Genomic DNA, 16,638 nt, shown 5'->3' with positions numbered 1-16,638 from the left:
CCTCCAACCTGGGCCACAAATGTTGTTGTCACCCAGTGTGCATTTGGTGAGCTCCCCAAAAAAAACTGCAGTTGTGCATTTTTTTTTTTCTTCTTCATATCAACATTGGCCTTATTGGAAGTACACGGTGCAATTCAATATCATAATTGTTCTTCTACAACTACTACAAACACTTAGAGCATCTAGCACATGTGAAATAATCGTTTCATCATCCTGTAGGCAAATCCTGTTTACAAATTGTGTCAACACACAATGCTAGACCACCTAAAATAAAAGTAACACAATGCTCCACATTGGAATAAATCTATGTATTTCTCACAAACCACTGATAAAGTGCTTCCACCTTGTGTCTAAACCGCTACGGTAAATACATATGCACAGACGGGCCGAAATTGTTTCAGTCCAGCAACTAATCGCAGTCCTTTTTCTATTCCGACGCTTGAACTTCACAAGACTCAAAGCAAGTAGACTGATTAAGGCGTGACTTTGTATGGTGCTATGCTACACTGAATGCTCCTTCGTGGCGTTCCTCGCACGTCGATGGAACTGCAAATTCACAGTCAACATCCCGCCAAGTTTCTTTAACTGTTGTTTCAAAGAGTAACGCAACCCACGGCTTCCCGTTGTTGTTTTTGTGTGTGTGTGTGTGTGTGTGTATGTACTGTAGTGTTTACAAATTCCCTGCATTTTCGTAAATCTTGTAGTCTGCACGTAAAGACATTTAGAAATTCCAGGCACTCACTTTGATTGCATTAAGCACAACTTAACATTTTTAAAGAGTTGCACAAATTGCAGCAGCCAAAAAAGGAGACGTGTTTGTTTTTTGTACATACCGTCCGATAGAAAGGAAAAATCGAAATGCTTTCTTTTTGTGGAACACAATGGCATCATGTACACGATGTAAACGAACAAATTGGACAATAAAAGTGGCAAAAATAACTGGAACGACTTCAACGGTGCTCTGTCGCAAAAAAACATTGAAATCATTTGTTCTTCAAATGCGAAAAGGACACGTAATGGCAAACCCGCATCTCATACAATTAGTTTCCCTCTTATTTTATTTCTCCCAGCGTCTGAATGTAAAATGAACGGTACAAGAACTAGATAGGGTAAGATAGTCAGACGCCTGACATTTGCAGCGGAATCACGTGGCTGTAAACAAGAGTCAACGACAACCCTCCAGAGATTGTAAACCCCGTCACACGTCTTCTCTTCTTTTTTCACTGCAGCAGCTCCGTCTTTTTTGTAGGCGTAGTAGACTCACCTTCGCCGGAGTCAGACACGTTGATGGGGCTGTCCCTGGAGAAAACCTCCGTTGACTCCCTCCAAATGCAGTCGGCGACGGTCTTAAAGGAATGATTGCCGCATTTGGGACGGACCTTCTGCGAAGCGTTGTTGACGATCTGCCGGCTGTTGGATGTGGCTATCTTGATCTTGAGGGCGGCGTCTACGCGGTCCACCACGGTATATGTGCCGATGCTGCCGTCCTCAAAGCCAATGATGATGTTCAGGGCTCTCTGAGAGAGTGAAAGGAACGTGGGCGTCTTGTATAAGGAGCACGTGCCGATACTCTTGCCGTCGGCAAGTCGCATCACAATCAGATTGGACACCACGCCGGCGTCGTCGTCCTCGTCGCAGTTACGGAAGCAGACGTAGACGAGGTAACGGCCGTCTCGCGATAACTTCTGACGCCAGATGATACCGGCGGCGTGGATGAGCCTCAGCTTCCCGCTGTGTAGGTCCAGCACGTTAATATTCTCGTCACCTTTGGAGACGATTCCTTGTTTGCCGTTGGGCGAGATCTGGAAGTCCTCTAGATTTTTTAGAAAGTTGGCGGGTAACTGGACACGCCTGCAAACGGCTTCGTCCGCCACGCTCCAAATGAAGACCGTCTCCGTGGAGGTGATGAACACGACGCAGTCGGGGCAGTCGGGAATGAGTTTGAAGCTGACGATGGTGATGCCGTCGTCGCACACAAACTTCTTGGATACGCTGCCCGACCACAAGCTAACGGCTAGGAGCTTGTTTTTGGAGGTGCCCACCAAGAACGTGTTGGCTGTGGTGATCAGAGCATTCTGGAGGGTGACCAAGATGTTGCACACTTTGTGACCTGTTGCTAGTCTCCAAACTCTTGAAGCGTTCTGTTCACAGAGTGACACAACAAACTGGTCGTTGTGGGTGATTAGCAGCTGGGATATTTTCTGCCCATTGATACGAAAAATGTTCTCCCCGGTGTTGGTTTGCCAGATGTACTGACTGCACTTGTCATCCGAAGTCACCATTAGATCCCCTGAGGAGGTGAGCACGCAGTTCTCGACGATGCCCTCGTGCTTGAAGACCGTTTCTATGAACCCAGTGCCGAAGTTCCACTTGTGGACCGCTTCCGAGCCATCCATGGTAAACACGTAATCCTCTCTGCCAGACAACTGCAGTGTCTGGATCTTCTTGCCTGTTTTGTCAATATTGGACATTGCGGTGATGATGTCAATGTCCCAGACGGACAGCACTCCACTGCTGGCAACAGAAAGCAGCAAGTTATGGTGGACTGATTTGATGAGTTTAACGATGGCCCCCGATATCTCGATCAGGCTCGCCATGCATTGCCCGCTGTCCCTCCTCCACACAAAAATGGAAGAGGTGTTCTCCATCGAGGCCACGATACTTTGTCCGTTTTTGGAAAGAACTGCAGCGACAAAGCGCTCGCTCCGTTTGGCTTTGAACTTCTCCACCATTTTCCATACCTTGGTATCGAGCACCTCAATACTTGTGGCCTTGCAAAGCAGAATTGAGCGCTGGTCTTCCGAAAGCTCAATGCTCACCACTTCGCTGTCATCTCCTCTGCAGTCGTAATCCTCCATCAGACGTGGGTTGGTGATTTCTTTGGTGTTCCATACCGACAGACTCCCCTCATTGTCAATCATCACCATTTGGTTGATTGTGTCGAGGACGAGGATGGACTTAACAAAGCCGCCGGAAAACTCCGAGGTAACGGTGGCCAACTTGTCCCCATTCCCCAGATGGAAGATGGATGCGGTGTTGAGGTACTGTCCGCAGAAGGCATACATTCCATCCGGTGAGCACTGGACACAAGTCACCTCGTACCAGCAATGGAACTGATAAAGAGGCCAGCCGTAAAGTAAGTCAATGACGTTGACGTCTTTACTGGCCTCGAGCCAGGCTAAAGCATGGTGAGTTGACAAAGTAAAGCCGTTGATAAAGGCCACCCCGCCGGCGATGCCGCCATGTTTCGACCCCTTGATTTCGACTTCTGATAAAAGGCAGGATTTGTGATTATCGTAGATAAGGAGTGTGTTTTTAGTCGTGGCCACGACTAAATACTTCTCATCGGTGGTTAACCTGATTCCGAGCACCACAGATCTGGCTGTGTCGATCTGCCGTAGAAGTTGCCTGCTCTCAACGTCCCATGTGCTTACAGACCCATCTTCAAGGGCCACAAGGACTATGTTGGGTGCTAGAGTGGGCAAGATCTCGACAATATGCATGTAACTTGAGCTCAAAGGTAGCCTCTCTGGACTGTAAGTGACGTCCATCGAGGAGTGAAGAGGCACAATCGAGCAGTACTTGGGACCGTCCTTGTCGCACTCCAGAAGGAGATGCCTGAGTTTGGGCAGGGAGGTGACAACTGGCAAAAGCCTCTGCTGCAGTTCTGCAGAAAGCGACGCTGGGTTTTTCAATACCTTCACCTTGACGCTACGGAGAGTAGTGGATAGAAATTTCAGCTCTTTTTCTTGGGTGTAGCTGTAGGCCAAGTCGATATCATTTAAAGCCTTCTCAAACTGTCCGATCTTGATCATCGTGTACAGCCAGCTAAAGTTCATGATGACGCCAAACATGAGGTCATCCGTACGGCCGCTCCTAGTGAGGTGGAACACCAGCTCTGTCATCTTCCTGTGGTTGACAAAGAAAATGTCGGGCTCCAGAAGGTTGCACTGGAAGACCCAAGGCTGCTCAGGGGTTTGTCTGTCGTATGAGTACTTGTCAGATGATGTCTTCTCATGGGATTGTTGGTGGTGGGGATTTTTGTGGTGCGATATATTTTGGGAGGTAAAATGATTGTTGTCGTAAGTGAAGATCTTCTTCCTGCCCCCTGACCACGCCCCCAGGAAGTACTCGGCTAGGAGGCTGTGCATTTGATGGACGTCTTCCTCGTTGCTCAGGTACAACTTCTGGGCAATGAGATGCAGATGGCGGTTGGCCCAGACCATCAGGGTGACGTTACGCACCTGACGCTCCACTAGATAACCTTCCAGTTCTTCTTTGAGCCGTGCTACCAAGTCGCAAGAAATCCTCAAGGGGTTTTTGAGGTACGATACCACAATGACATCTCCGAGGACTATGTTGTCCAGGGAAAGAATGTCCTCCAGCTCAATCTCAGTTAACCCTGCTTTGGCCATGGTGATGTACCCCAACGCTCGGACGACAAATCGTTGGCCCAACTTGTTCTCTACGGAATAGAATAACTGTTCTATGCTTTCGTGTACCGTAGAGCACAGGGATTTCTCATCCACGTCTTTGTGAGACCTCCAGTGCACCACCTCTCTGTAGATTAAGTTAACAAACATCGGCAACGTACACTTTGCTAGAGCCTCGTTGACATAGATTTGTTGGCCCGAGGTGACCTTTCTTTTTACGCCGAGTAATTGCTGCTTTAGCGTCTGGCTGCAGACCTTGCGGTCCCTCTGTATCAACTCCACGTAATTGTCCTCGTCATGGATGGCATGTCGGAGCTTCTGCAGGATTCCGTGTTTATTGGGCAACGTTGAGACCACAATGCGGACTGTCCGAGGGAGTTGTACGGGGAGCCACCACAGCTTGCGAGCTTCATCGGCATCGGACAGCTGCTCCAGGGCATCCAGGATGATGACCAAGGGCCTGTGAAAGGACGATTCTCCGAGCAGGTTGACGAGGAGCTCCCTCATTTCCTGGATTTTGGTAGGCATAAAGTGAATCAAGCAGCGGTAGTTTATTGCAATCTGTTCACAGATGCTCTGGAGAAGGGTGCGCAAATCTGTGGAGGGTTGACTCGAGCCAATGAAACGGACAATAACCACGGGGTCCGTTTCCGGGCCCGTCTCTTTCTGCAGCCACGTGTAGGCCTGAAAGACAGTTTTGAAAGATATTTAACATTCCCGAGCACCAAATGACACTGAAAATGTCTCACCTGTTTGGCAACTTCAGCAAGTAGCAGTGTCTTTCCTGTGCAGGGTCCCCCGTGCACAACCAGCGGGCTCATCCTACTCCCCTTGGATGGCAAAAGGTACTCCTGCACGTAATCCAAGGACTCGGTCTGGTACTCGTGCAGCGCTGCGTAGGCTTTACACAGGGACAGGTGCTGGAGAATCTCATCATATAGCGGGTCGGTCTCTGTGTCAAAGTTCTGCTGGACCGTGGCCTGAATTATATCCACCATGTCCTCGTAGAACTGTTTACATAGTCCCTCCACATAGTGACTCTCCACTTCCTGGGAGTAGCCTAGCTTCATGTCGCAGTGCGTGACCGAGGAGTAAACGCGGAGGTTGGAGGCGGCCACCACGGTTGGTATGAACTCGTCGCGCACCTTCAGCAAGCGCTCGTACGCTTCCTGGTTCCGCATGATGCGGTCGCCGCTCATCACGATGTCCATGTAGCGGGTCATCTCCGGGAGTTTTGCGAAGCGGTCAAAGTTTGAAATCTTGCGAATGTAGCAAACGCATTTCCTGAGAAAGGCGGGAGTTTGTTTTCCGAGGGCAAAGTCTAATTCGTCTTCCAAGGCTGAAATGAGAAAACGACAAAAAAAACTTATTCCACTTAGACATACCGCGTGCGAATAACCGAAACTAAAACGAGTATTTCCTAAAACCGCCAGTTACGAACCGCTTAAGATGCAGCTTAAGTATACCACCCGAGATCGTCCGACGTGTCTAACAGAGTTCTTTCAGGAGATAATCTGCAAAGCTTTAGTAACCATTTTTGCCAGCGATTACATTGATCCCTTGAGCCTCATTTAAGAAGAGCCAGAGATGATATCAGTGAACAAAGTGCAAAAGAGCCCGCTGACTGAAATGCTGCCAGTGTCTCCTGTGTAGTTTTCTTCCCACAGTTGCTTCCTAATTAGATGAAAATAAATCATCTTTGGAAGGAAAAGTTCTAGGAGATGGCACATGAGTCTCCACGGAGAACAATGATTCACAATTAGGATTAAGCTACGTTTTGAAACAAAATTGGAAATCATCAAACCTGAAACTAACCAGAGCAAAGGAATTTTTTGGCCTGAGCGCTCGGCATTGTCCCCTTTTCTTGAAGCTGCAGAACCGCAGTCCGGAAGATACGCTTGATCTCCTCCGACACTTTCCTCCAGGCCTTGTCATTCTTGGTTTTGGCTGCACTGCTGGACTCCATCTAAGTTGGATCGCAGGCAAGGAGAAAGGACAGATTGATTTCATCCTTCAGCCTTGCGTCACATGCAGAATTATGAATCTGATACTAAATGAAGTGCACGTTTTGTGTTCTGCGGTCAGCGAACGAGAAGCATTTCTTTTATGAACTTCGTCCATAGATGCACTCACCGAGTTCTGGTACTTCTTAAGCATTTGGGCTTTGGGTTTGAGGTAGTATGCGGGTGGCACAGAGTTTTCATCCCTGCAGTACCACTCGTCCAAGATGTGTGTGTCCAGCCCGGCCTCCACCGCGGCATCCAAGATCATCTCAAACTCTGCCGATTCCACCTCCCCTGGGACTCGGATGCTGCCGTACTTCTCTCCGACCAAACCCTGAAGGGCGACAAAAGGACAGCAAGAAGGGTCAGCAAGGCAAACAGTCAGTTCGGTTCCGAGCATGACAGATGTAGGTCATGTGTAGGAAAGATAGCTCTTGGTCTCCTTTGTGAGGAAAATTTGTGTGGGCCCATTAGTTATTCTAATCAGAATCACCACCTCCGTCTTCATCATCATTACACAACATCTCCTCACGATCTCTTTGTGTCATCAGCAAATGGAATATTTCACCACTTAACACCGGTCGGTGCATCCTTTTGAGTGGCAGCTTAGTGGGGGATCCGCTTAAATGATTCCCCTCCATGCTTCATCCGACACCTTCAAGGACAACCTGAAACGAAGCCTTCCACGACACGATCGGTTGATCTTTACATCCCTGTGTAGCGCCACATTTCTAGCCTCGACACTCCGAGTCAAGGAACTGGAAAACTATGCTGGTCGGCTGGTTGCCTTGGCGATAGCGGCGGCAGCAGATCCGAGCAAAAAGTTCGATTTTCCGCAGCCCTCCTCTGTGATATTGACATGCGTCCGTGTCGTTTCAAAGGAATTAATCCAGAGTTGAAAAAGGCTAAAGATGAGACAAACGGGCAGGATTTTTTTAATTGTCCACTTACAGTCTTCTTTATGAGCCTTCAGGTGAAAGCAGTTAAAAAAACAATGGCTTGTCCCATCAATCAGCAAAATCGTCTTTATTGATCTGGTACACGGTCTTGAGTTTCGACTGATGCGCAATAACGACAGCCCGCTCAAGCTTCCGGGACAAGGCGATCATGTTAGCCTTACATCATGCTAACATAATAGGGGGGGGGGAGCAGAAAGCTAAAAAAAAAATCAACGTTACTTTATCCCCTATGATCTTCTTTCACTGATAGGTGGGAGAAAGAGCAGAAAGTGGAAGCGGTGAAGCTGAGACGCGTCCTTGAGGCGTTTATCGAGCATTTTATTTTTACACTGGGGAATTTGAGACCTTTGGGGGGCTGAAGAAGCGAGAAGAAGAAGAAAAGACAGTTGTGGCTCATTGTCATGCTTCCCATCACCATGCCAACCCTTGCAATCACCATGGAAACCTTCTGTATTGACAGATTAGACAACCCCCCCCCTCGTCCAGGTGTGTCACGTGCCTGAGAGGGGAGCCTTGATGTCCAGCTCATGGAGCACGACTAAAGCCTCACATGCACTTTGTAATTTCAATTGAGGAACCTTCTCAGGATTCCGTATCATTCATTTATCAAACAGATAATCAAGACATGATTTACATATTCACGGATTTTCTACTATATATAAAAAAAAAACAAGCTCAAGATAACTATACCACAAAAGCTGGTATTTGAGCAGGGGTGTGTAGACTTTTTATATCCTCTATTTTGCGTTATGTGCTTGCGGTCACCTCGACTGCGGTTTGCCGATGTTCAGGGTCAGTCATGGTGAAGGTGTCGAAATTGCGGGCTACCGACGTGACCGAAATCGGCGCGGCTTGAGCGCGAACGTCGAGACGGCGGCGCTTCTTTTCAAATCGCCATTTAGCCTGACGCCGCTCGGCTTGCATTACCTGCAGTGTCGTCGCCGTTCGTCGTGGCTTTGAAGCGCACGAGGACAAAAGAGTCTTTATCACGGAGACCTTTTTGAGAATTATGAGGCTATTAACTTGTTCGATACCACCGAGGTTAGCTGGGAAATCCGTGATTGTCTACCGTACGGCAACCGTTAGCGCAACGGTTATGCAGCTCTTGAATAAAAGACGATTGGAAATGTATAGCTCAATACATCTCTGCGCGTGAGCGTGTGTGTGTGTGTGTGTGTGTGTGTGTGTGTGTGTGTGTGTGTGTGTGTGTGTGTGTGTGTGTGTGTGTGTGTGTGTGTGTGTGTGTGTGTGTGTGTGTGTGTGTGTGTGTGTGTGTGTGTGTGTGTGTGTGTGTGTGTGTGTGTGTGTGTGTGTGTGTGTGTGTGTGTGTGTGTGTGTGTGTGTGTGTGTGTGTGTGTGTGTGTGTGTGTGTGTGTGTGTGTGTGTGTGTGTGTGTGTGTGTGTGTGTGTGTGTGTGTGTGTGTGTGTGTGTGTGTGTACACATATATATATATATATACGCACACATTTGAATTAAGTAACCATGTTGGGAGCATCTCATGACATTGTGCAATTGAATGTCATGACGCAATTAAAGTCTCCAAATAGAAACAAAACTCACTTAGAGGAGGGAGATTATGTTTTCAAGAGTGCTAGGATACTGTCCTACCCATAATGCATCACCTCTCCATCTCACCTCCAGAAAAAGATCTGTTCTATTTGAATAATTCAGCATCCATTACTCTACCTGTCATCTCTGCCCTTCTCCCCCCCCCCCCCCCCGCCCCCCTTTGGCCCTTTCCCGGACCCTAAAATTGCACGACTCGTTTGTCTTAGGAAAAGTGTCATTTTTTTTCGCTCGCGCTACTCACAACGAAGCACGGTCCCGCTGACGTCTTCAGACATTCCTCCAGGAGCTTCATCCTGAGTCGCTGCAGCTCCGGACTGTCCCATTCCTCCGGATCCACGCCCCAGTAGAGGTCCACCACCTGAGCCACCCCCCCCAAAAAAAAAAAAAAAAATCAGTCGATAATTGATAGATTGCCAAGCGGGCTCGTCTCCGACGCCGCGGCAGCCCCGAGCAGATTACAGATCGATCTGGAGGAAGCTCACAGCTTGCCACATCAGTCACGGCGTATCAGTGTCACTTATCTAGTTCCCGCGATGGGCGGCGTGCCGACGAGCCGCGGCCGGGGGAAGGAACTGGAACGAGTTTATGACGGGTGTCCGCCGGGTTCTAGCAGGTGACTGCGAGGCCGCGTTGTAATCAGGAGCTAAATTAATAGTCGTATCTATTCGGCGAGCGTGCGTGTGTGTGCGAGCGAGCGAGGGAGGGCGAGAGAATACGCTGATTAAATTTGCGCCGTGATCGTTGCTCTTCATTGCGGGACAGAGGAATGGATGGATGGATGGATGGAGGCAAAAATGGGCAGTTCAGAAGCCAGGCAGCAATCCAAGTTAAGCAAGGAAGCATAAACGAGGCTAAGAGGAAATTTATCTGAAGTGTTTTTTTTTTAAATGGAGAGGGTGAGACAGGATTTGGCACCCCCCCATCTCTTTTTTTTTTTCCTTCATGCCAATTTGCCAATCCTCTCCGATTGATAGCACTCTCCCACTCCTGCCCTCAACTGCAGTTTGCTTTGCGTAAAAGCCGAAGCAGCTTCTGCTAAGCGGCTTTTTAACGCCCTTGAAGGAGTTTGCCTCCGGCAGGTCAAATGTAGAAAAAGTTTTCTTTTTTTTTTTTTTCCACCCCCCCAGTGTATTGATTGTTAGACTGTTAAACATCGGGATAATGCCCATGAAGCCCCGAGAAGAAAGGTCACGAAATCGGCCGTGAGGCAGAAATCCCCGTCTGCGAGTATAAAACAAAATTCCAGGCAAAAAAAAAAAAAATGTTGCCATGTTTGAGATCTCATAAGCTCCTTTTTGAGATAGAAATCCAGTCACTATTTTTCACAAATTGCAGAGAGGCCTCCATTTGCCAACAAATCAAGTAGAAGAAAGCAAAATGCATTTCCGGGACTTCTTAGTGGCTTAGTTTGGGAGTTATAAATGGGTCCAGCGCCCCGTGCCCCCCCCCCACCTTTGCACGCTACTGCCGCCTCTGCATGGCAACCGGGACGCAGCCTTTTGCCCTCACGGCGGATCGCCGTGCCCACCTTTTGGCCTCCCCATCCTCTCAGTCTTCCTCATCCCGCTCCGTCCACACAAAGCAATGAATTTCCGGGAGTAAAAGTGAGTCAAGTGGCGAGGGAGCGACGAGACTGGGATTTCATCAGCCCCGGCATATGTGTGTCAGTGTGTGCCGCCGGGAGGAGACTGAATTGCGGATTGTGCGCGTGCACATGTTGTCGCCGTGGCACGTGAATATGAAATCAAAGCGAAAAAAGATGACCGGCAATTTGACTCCCGCCGCGACAATGATTCATAATCCAGCTCTAGTAAACCGGTCCCCACCGAGGCGCCAACGTGACACGGGTGAGGTGGGGGTGGGGGTTGTGAGTACTCGCGGCTTTTCTGCATAAATCATTTCACGCTCATGCGTCATGACAGCAAGCTGAATCACCAGACGTGCACATAGCCGCACATTGTCGAGCCAAAAAGTGTCTTTGCACATTTTGCTTCCCCAGCCGTCACGGCGCGCCTCGACGTCACGCACGCTCGCAACTCTGACCATCTCGCGATGTCATGCCGAGTGACACGTGTGACTTTTCCGTGCTGTTTCCTGCTAAACATGCGTCCTCGGGCGCGAGTGTTAAATCCTGTCCACACATCCCCGCGGAAAAACAGACTGTTGAATTGTTTGAGGGTGTTATTGTGAACAAATTGCAGCCAAACTGATTTGAAAAAAAGACAATTCTTTGAATGCAGACGTGCGACTCTTAATTAAGCTCCAAAATGACCTATAGGAGGTTCTAACACGAGCCGGAATTGCAATCCTGCATAAAATCGAGATGAACAAATCGCTCCTCGCTTTTCCAAGAATTATCTGAAGGCCAAATCTCCCGCTGGCTCGAGGGCTCTCCCGGATTTGTCCGACTAACTCCGATAGCAATCTCGCCGTGCGCGTCGATGTGGATTTGCAATGCAGATGTACCGCGGAGGGAGGCCGATGACAACACGGAAAAGCCCTCACGTCACCGCGCCGACGTTCGTGCCAGACGCCTTATCTCTGCCGGCCTTCTGTCCTCCGACGTCGGGGGTCCTTTAAGGTCCCGAGCGCTTCACGTGCAATCTGTCAAATCCCGGCAAATGCGACTAACCTGGAATTCAATGCCGTAATTCTCCCTGCAGAAGTCGCGTAGTTTGGGGTAGACGTGCTCTTTCAGCGCGTTCCTTTCTGCTTCTGTGTCTGAAAGCAAAGGGGAAGATAGAGGGTTCTATTTTTGTGACCGCCGCAAATCCACTGCAATGTAAATTTGCTGTCAAAATGGGTGTTGATAATTCGGTGACAAGCGCAAACCAGTGCATTCAGTGTTTCACACCGACGACGACAATCGTGACAATGATCATTGACCGAGATGCTTTAAATTTAGAAGTAAAAGCGATGACATAATATACTGTATACTCTTCATGGACACACACACGCTCATTACTAAATACTACGACTACTAAATCGTGTGCACTGCAAATAGTTTGTTTATTTTGTAAAATTGTTACTCTGATGATATTTGTAAATACAATTTTGCTGTCAAAAGCACATTTTGAAGAAATCAGATGTTTGAGGCATCACTAAGACAAGTCACTGTTGTGCTTAAAATGTATCATTTCACAAAAAAACGTATTTTTCGGTCCTAAATATTGAATTAGGGTGAAACTAACCCATTTATGATCTTTTCGAAGGCCGATTACTAAAATATTGATCAAGGTAGAATCAATCTTTTTTTTGTAACGAAAGAATAAAGGCAGTTTTTGTATTTACGTCGTCAATAATTTGTGAGCCTTGAAAGACGTCTGGCATTGAATAAAGGGGCTGTCTGCGCCGTTGTGGGTGTGAAAACAGCCGAGATCATTCGCTGCTAGTCACTGTGCAATCCATCCGTAAGCAGAGCAACGTCTCTAGCTCTCAGACAACATTAAATACAGCGTGACCTGATTGTAACCGCTGGTGACTTAAATATGTCCTCAGACAATGTTTGACATTGTGTCCCACTTTTTTTTTTTTCTTCCTGCGCTCTGTGTGCAAAATGTGGGCTAATGTGCCAAAATGCTAAGCTAGGCTAGCTGCCACCAGGCTCCGATCATGTCGGAAAGGTTGAATTGAAATGTCCCACAGTGAGAGCGAACGCCTTGTTGTTGTGTCCCACTTTTTTCCCCTCTCTGTTTTTCCGCCTCTCCAAACGCTCGCCGTAATCGATTTAGACAAGCCCCGGTCTCTTTCCCTGGAGGGCGCAGATGGACAGTTCAAACAAAACATGGCCGACAGGGAGACCTGCACGGAACGCCCCCTCGTAGAACGAGGGGGGCCAAGCCGGCAAATTTAGTCTGACGTATTTTTCGCTCGTCTATCTTTAGCAAAGCTCGGGGCTCGGTCCGGACATGCATCTGCCCACAGCTGGCCGGCGAAATGTCACATTGAAGCTCGCCGATAATGTGCAGTAAGTGGCTGCAGCGGCGCATCTCGTTCCATCACAGCTACACTGCGAGGAATCATAAACATCTTCATCATTGGGTGTTTGAAAGCTTTCAGATTAAACTGTCTGAGGATGAGTTATGGTCACCTGATGTACGGCGCGCTTGAAATTCAAAGCACGGCAATGATGCGAGACAAAAACGAGCTTTGTGAAGTGACAGGTTAGTCAGCTTGACGAGTCAGCTTGCAGCATAAAGTGACAAAAAATGGACAACTTGAGAAACGATTAATTCAGGGGGGACTCGTAAATCAAAGTAACGACAGCTCCAGTTCATTAAACTGGTCAAGACATTTTAAGAGCCAAGTCAGGTTTTCGATGTTTTTTTTGCGCTTGGAAATTCAAATTCAGAAATAATTGCATTCAGGTCTGGTGTGCCTCAAGGGTCCGTGCTTGGCCCCATACTTTTATTAATGCTTTAAATTCCGTATTGAAAGCTCTTTAACGATACAATCAACATTTTTCGGAAACGTCAAAATACCAATAAACGTCATCGCTGTAATTTACACCGTGTTGTCAAATCATATTGCGCAAGCTTTTCAAATCCAAGCATCCAAAGCGTCACTATCCTCCAGTTTGGAGGCTCTGCAGTGATGCAAACACAAAGCCAGTGAGCAAATCAATAGAAGATTGCCCGGAGAGGATGCCGAAGGCGGAGCGAGGAGGCGCGGACCGGCCATCCGTGAAGGCCAGACAGATGTTTGCTGCGTCTCCAGAGTCCCGTATAGCGACTCTGGAGCCGATCTGCTGCGCTCGCCTGTTGAGTTGAGGCGATTGGAACACCGCTTGCTGTATGTGTAGTAAAGCGGACGGGGGAACTCCCCCTTTGCTCCTACGACCGCATTTGTTAGTGAGCGCTGGAGCCAATGTCAGTCTGGCTAACATCTGTGCTAGCAGCTGTTGAGTGCTAAAAACGTAATGTGGAAATTGAACGCCTTGTTCTTGATATTAACAAGAGGCTCGTTTGAACTCTTTCGGCGTTCTGATTTGATGCCCTCTGTGTAGCATGTAGCAAATGGTGAGCTGTCAATTGGATTTCATCTCTTGGCTGTGATACCTTCCAGTTTGTGTTGTTGTTTGTTTTGGGCCAATCGGATTTCAGGAAATGGTTTTTGGTCTGGTTTGATAACATTGCATTTTCGTTTCAGAAGAAAATTTGTAGATTTTACATAGATGTGATCGGCTGGATTGGATCGATAGCAAATACTATCTTGTTCACTCCAGGGTTGTTCTGAGATGGCTTCGGAAATAATTCAAGCAATTACGGTCGAATATTTTTCTCCATTATTTTTAAATCACGTGGGGTTTTTTTGGGGGGGGGGGCAGAACACCACACCCCTCACATTTTCCACATATTGAATAATTATCAGTGTTTTTTGGTGAATTTCACTTTTTTGACCCCACTGCATTTTAGTGGGCATATTTTGCATATTCTCGGGCCGCTGTGAATACTGTACTGTACAAATGGACAGTATAGATCGGTGATCAGCTATCATTTTGTTTTTAACTTGCTGATTGGTGATCGGCTTCAAAATACTGTTTGTGTAAAGCCAAAGATGAGTACTCTTTGTAACCACAGCCATACTGATAACTTGGTAACCCGTTTCTTGGTTTCTTCAATTCATCAGTGTGTGTAGTTTATACCCCTTTTGGATTAATTTTTTTAACCAACGTGCTGGGCGAGGGTCAAATCCGGAACCCAATGTGCTGGATATAAATAAATAACCCAGCACTGAGCCCATTTTGGATCCAGTGCTGGGTTAGATATTTCACCCAATCTAGGTTACTTTCGGTTTTCAGAATCTAATATTGATGTTGCTGCTTATGATGTTAAGAATTATAGTCGGAAGGTCTAGCTATGAATTGGTAGCCACTGAGGTGCTTAGACTGCTCCGAGCTGAGGTCACCAGTTTCAAAAGGGCTGATAGCTACCGTCAGGGTTGGCGCAGATGAAGACACGCACGCTGCGGCCGCTGGGAACGTGGTGCGGCGGCAGGGCCAGGACGTTGCCGCTGATGGCCGCCCTGCGCAGCGCCGACTCCCGCGGGCAAGGCTGCCGGCTGCCCACTCCCGACGGCCACATGAGGGGCGACTTCCAGCGTGGCTGCGCACAAACACACACGCGCGTGTTTTAGTGCGCGACATGCCTGGCTAATCCGATGAACTAACTTTAAGAAAAAAAAAAAAAATCAAATCGACGTGGAGATGGCAGTGGGAGAATTACATGCAAACGAGACGTTTTAATGAGGCATGGGTGGGATAATGAGAAATTAAGATATCGCCACGGTGCATGCGTAACGCGTGTGCACATCCATGGACGCATGCATTGACCACAAAAAAAATAAAAATAAAAATGCTGCGAAACGACACAACTGAAAGGGACGAACAAGGCAAGCATCGGCCGTTTTCGCACACCCTAGAGAGGATGCTTGCAAAGGCGAATAACCACCGTGGGTGCTTATTCCGCCGGGAACAGGTGCAGACAAGTCGCCGGTTGTCCAAGAGTTGCTCAATCCGGCAATGTTTGTGTAGGAAAAAAAAAAGAGGGAGGAAAAGTTGTCGGTTCAACTCAACATGAAATCCCCCGAAAAGGGACAACTAAAAGCAGCGAGGCGTCGCATCCAGGGACGACAAGTGATGCTGGAGACAGGCTCAATAACGGTCTTGGTGCTCACATTCATCCGCTTCATTTCGCCGCTTCCGGTTAGATCCGAGCGTCGAGGGCGACAAGAGCACGACAAAAACGCCCATCAGGGTGGTCGCGGGACGGGAAGACGGTCGGCGCTCGCTGGGCTGCACCCCGCCGCATCCTGCTGCCTCTGCGAGCCGACGGAGCTCTGGCAGCCGCTGAGAGAAACGTCAGCTCGTACAAAATAAAAGCGGAAGTGCGGTGGCTTTTCAAAATAAAGTTCGTTTCGCTTTGCGGGGAGCGCTCCTCGAGGGCTGCGCCGACAGATCAGGCAACAAGCAGTGTGCTTTTGTATTTCAACGTAATGTACACGCAAAGCACCCATTTGCATGCTAGGGAAATCTTAATTATCGTGATTGTAAGTATAGTGTTGCTATCTTACTTTGAAAACTAAAGATTGGTTGTGATCAAGCTTTGATTTGGTTGTCAAACTTGATATAGGAACACTCAATTTGATAACCCAACGATTTAAAATCAGTGGCGGGCAGAGCATTTGGTACTTGGTACCACCTGTATTATGTTGCAACTCTAGAAGCTGTCAATGCTGAACAATAAATAAATAAATGCTGTATAACAGAATAAAACATCATTTGGAACCGTTCACAATATTATTTATCTCATAATGTGACAAAAGCAAATTGATTGACGCTGACCAGTATGAAATGCAGATTGATAATGAAATATTGATACCCTTGATGGAAATATCGATAATTTTGAGGCAATGTATGACAAAGGAACTAAACGATTTTGATCTTGCCCAGAGAAATATAAAATGCTACAAAATAAAAGCTAACCAAATAATATATTGGCACCAATGCAGTAGGCTTGGTAAACTAAGCTAGGCTCTTGTAGCGACCGCGTGGTGGCATGATGGCTAGCTTGACTTACCTTCTCTAAATTTTGGCTTTCATTATCAGTATTTTTACCATCGCGGTGTTGCTACCAACATCAGTACAACGCAATCCCGAAATCATATTCACTCGC

General features: G+C 47.7%; 1 protein-coding gene and 1 long non-coding RNA gene across 3 annotated transcripts in view; one reads left to right on the top strand and one right to left on the bottom strand.

The window, feature by feature from the left end:
* The window catches only part of LOC119128274, a 33,607-nt gene that overhangs the window by 2,275 nt on the left and 14,694 nt on the right, over positions 1-16,638 (top strand). The gene's annotated exons all lie outside the window — the stretch shown is intronic.
* Positions 913-15,999, bottom strand: LOC119128071 (NACHT and WD repeat domain-containing protein 2). Of its 2 annotated transcripts, none has more exons than XM_037260146.1 (8): positions 15,641-15,999; positions 14,898-15,069; positions 11,598-11,686; positions 9,207-9,323; positions 6,567-6,770; positions 6,249-6,399; positions 5,183-5,772; positions 913-5,117 (listed from the first exon to the last, which is right to left on the bottom strand). In XM_037260146.1, exons 1-8 carry the CDS (start codon positions 15,653-15,655, stop codon positions 1,221-1,223), a joined length of 5,235 nt encoding a protein of 1,744 aa, XP_037116041.1. In that variant the 5' UTR covers positions 15,656-15,999; the 3' UTR covers positions 913-1,220. The 2 variants fall into 2 exon arrangements, with proteins under 2 accessions (XP_037116041.1, XP_037116042.1); XM_037260147.1 differs by lacking the exon at positions 15,641-15,999 and adding an exon at positions 15,381-15,562.

This window comes from Syngnathus acus, chromosome 10 (genome assembly GCF_901709675.1).
Source record: "Syngnathus acus chromosome 10, fSynAcu1.2, whole genome shotgun sequence".
Classification (NCBI taxonomy): Eukaryota; Metazoa; Chordata; class Actinopteri; order Syngnathiformes; family Syngnathidae; genus Syngnathus; species Syngnathus acus.
This window is presented reverse-complemented; position numbering and strand designations above follow the sequence as displayed.

Bases quoted from the DNA above. Each gene is read 5' to 3' on its own strand.
- LOC119128071 (XM_037260146.1), bottom strand. The intron at 9,324-11,597 runs GTTAGTCGCATT...GGGGTGGCTCAG, and splicing joins ATTACGGCATTGAATTCCAG to GTGGTGGACCTCTACTGGGG. The intron at 5,118-5,182 runs GTGAGACATTTT...ACTGTCTTTCAG, and splicing joins TTGCTGAAGTTGCCAAACAG to GCCTACACGTGGCTGCAGAA.